The sequence below is a fragment of the Limulus polyphemus genome, unplaced genomic scaffold (genome assembly GCF_000517525.1).
Source record: "Limulus polyphemus unplaced genomic scaffold, Limulus_polyphemus-2.1.2 Scaffold2091, whole genome shotgun sequence".
Lineage (NCBI taxonomy): Eukaryota > Metazoa > Arthropoda > Merostomata > Xiphosura > Limulidae > Limulus > Limulus polyphemus.
Window position 1 is genome coordinate 171,576 of NW_013667701.1, and position 762 is coordinate 172,337.

A 762-nucleotide genomic window follows, 5' to 3' on the forward strand; every position below is an offset into this window, starting at 1 on the left:
GATAAAGAGCTCTCCAGACAATACCAGTTACTTTGGTACGAACAGTTCACAACAAATAATTTAAAGTATTTGTTATGATGCTTAACTAACTGTTAACATATAAAATGTATAAATAAATACAGGTTGGGTACTATAAAGAAAGCACTATACCAATAAGTTATTATATCTTAAAATTACTAGTCCTTGGGAAACCGAATTTGTTGGGCACAACAAAAATGACCATCTATAGTTGAAGGATTAAAATAGTTTCTACTTGGACAGAAAAAAAAATTATTTAAGTTTTAATCACTTCACATTGCATTGGATATATTTTAATATTGTTATCAATTTAAAAGTATCCCCAATGACTTAGCAATAAGACTGGCGTTTTATAATGCGAAAAAACCGGGTTTCGATACCCGTGATGGGCACAGCACAGATAGCCAATTGTGTAGCTTTATGCTTAACTACAAATAAATAATTTAAAAGTAAAATCAGTGAACTTACCAAGTGAATCCCTATATTTGTAAGTCATGATTGGGGTTCCTTCAGTTCTTGGTGAAGAGAAGCATACTATACCTAGCAAAATTCCAAGTAGCTTGTTTGTTGACATTGACGTTTCGTTTCCTTTCTGTGAAGAGATATTAAGAAAATTCTGTTTTAAGTCTAGTTATGTGAAGAAGAAAAACAAAGATGCTCCAAAAACGGCAAATTCACAATCTGAAGGGCGTTACTCCTTTATCATGGTGTTTAATAATTATAATCAGCTCACGGAAATTCAAG

At 31.9% G+C, this 762-nt stretch overlaps 1 protein-coding gene across 1 annotated transcript in view; it reads right to left on the reverse strand.

The window, feature by feature from the left end:
• LOC106465907 (chitinase-3-like protein 1) overlaps window positions 1-525 on the reverse strand; it is an 11,574-nt gene extending 11,049 nt beyond the window's left edge. The window contains exon 1 of the mRNA XM_013926144.2: window positions 487-525. Coding sequence (XP_013781598.1) covers window positions 487-514 — 28 coding nt within the window. The 5' untranslated portion in view covers window positions 515-525. The remainder of the gene's footprint in view (window positions 1-486) is intronic.
• Window positions 526-762: the final 237 nt, after the last annotated feature.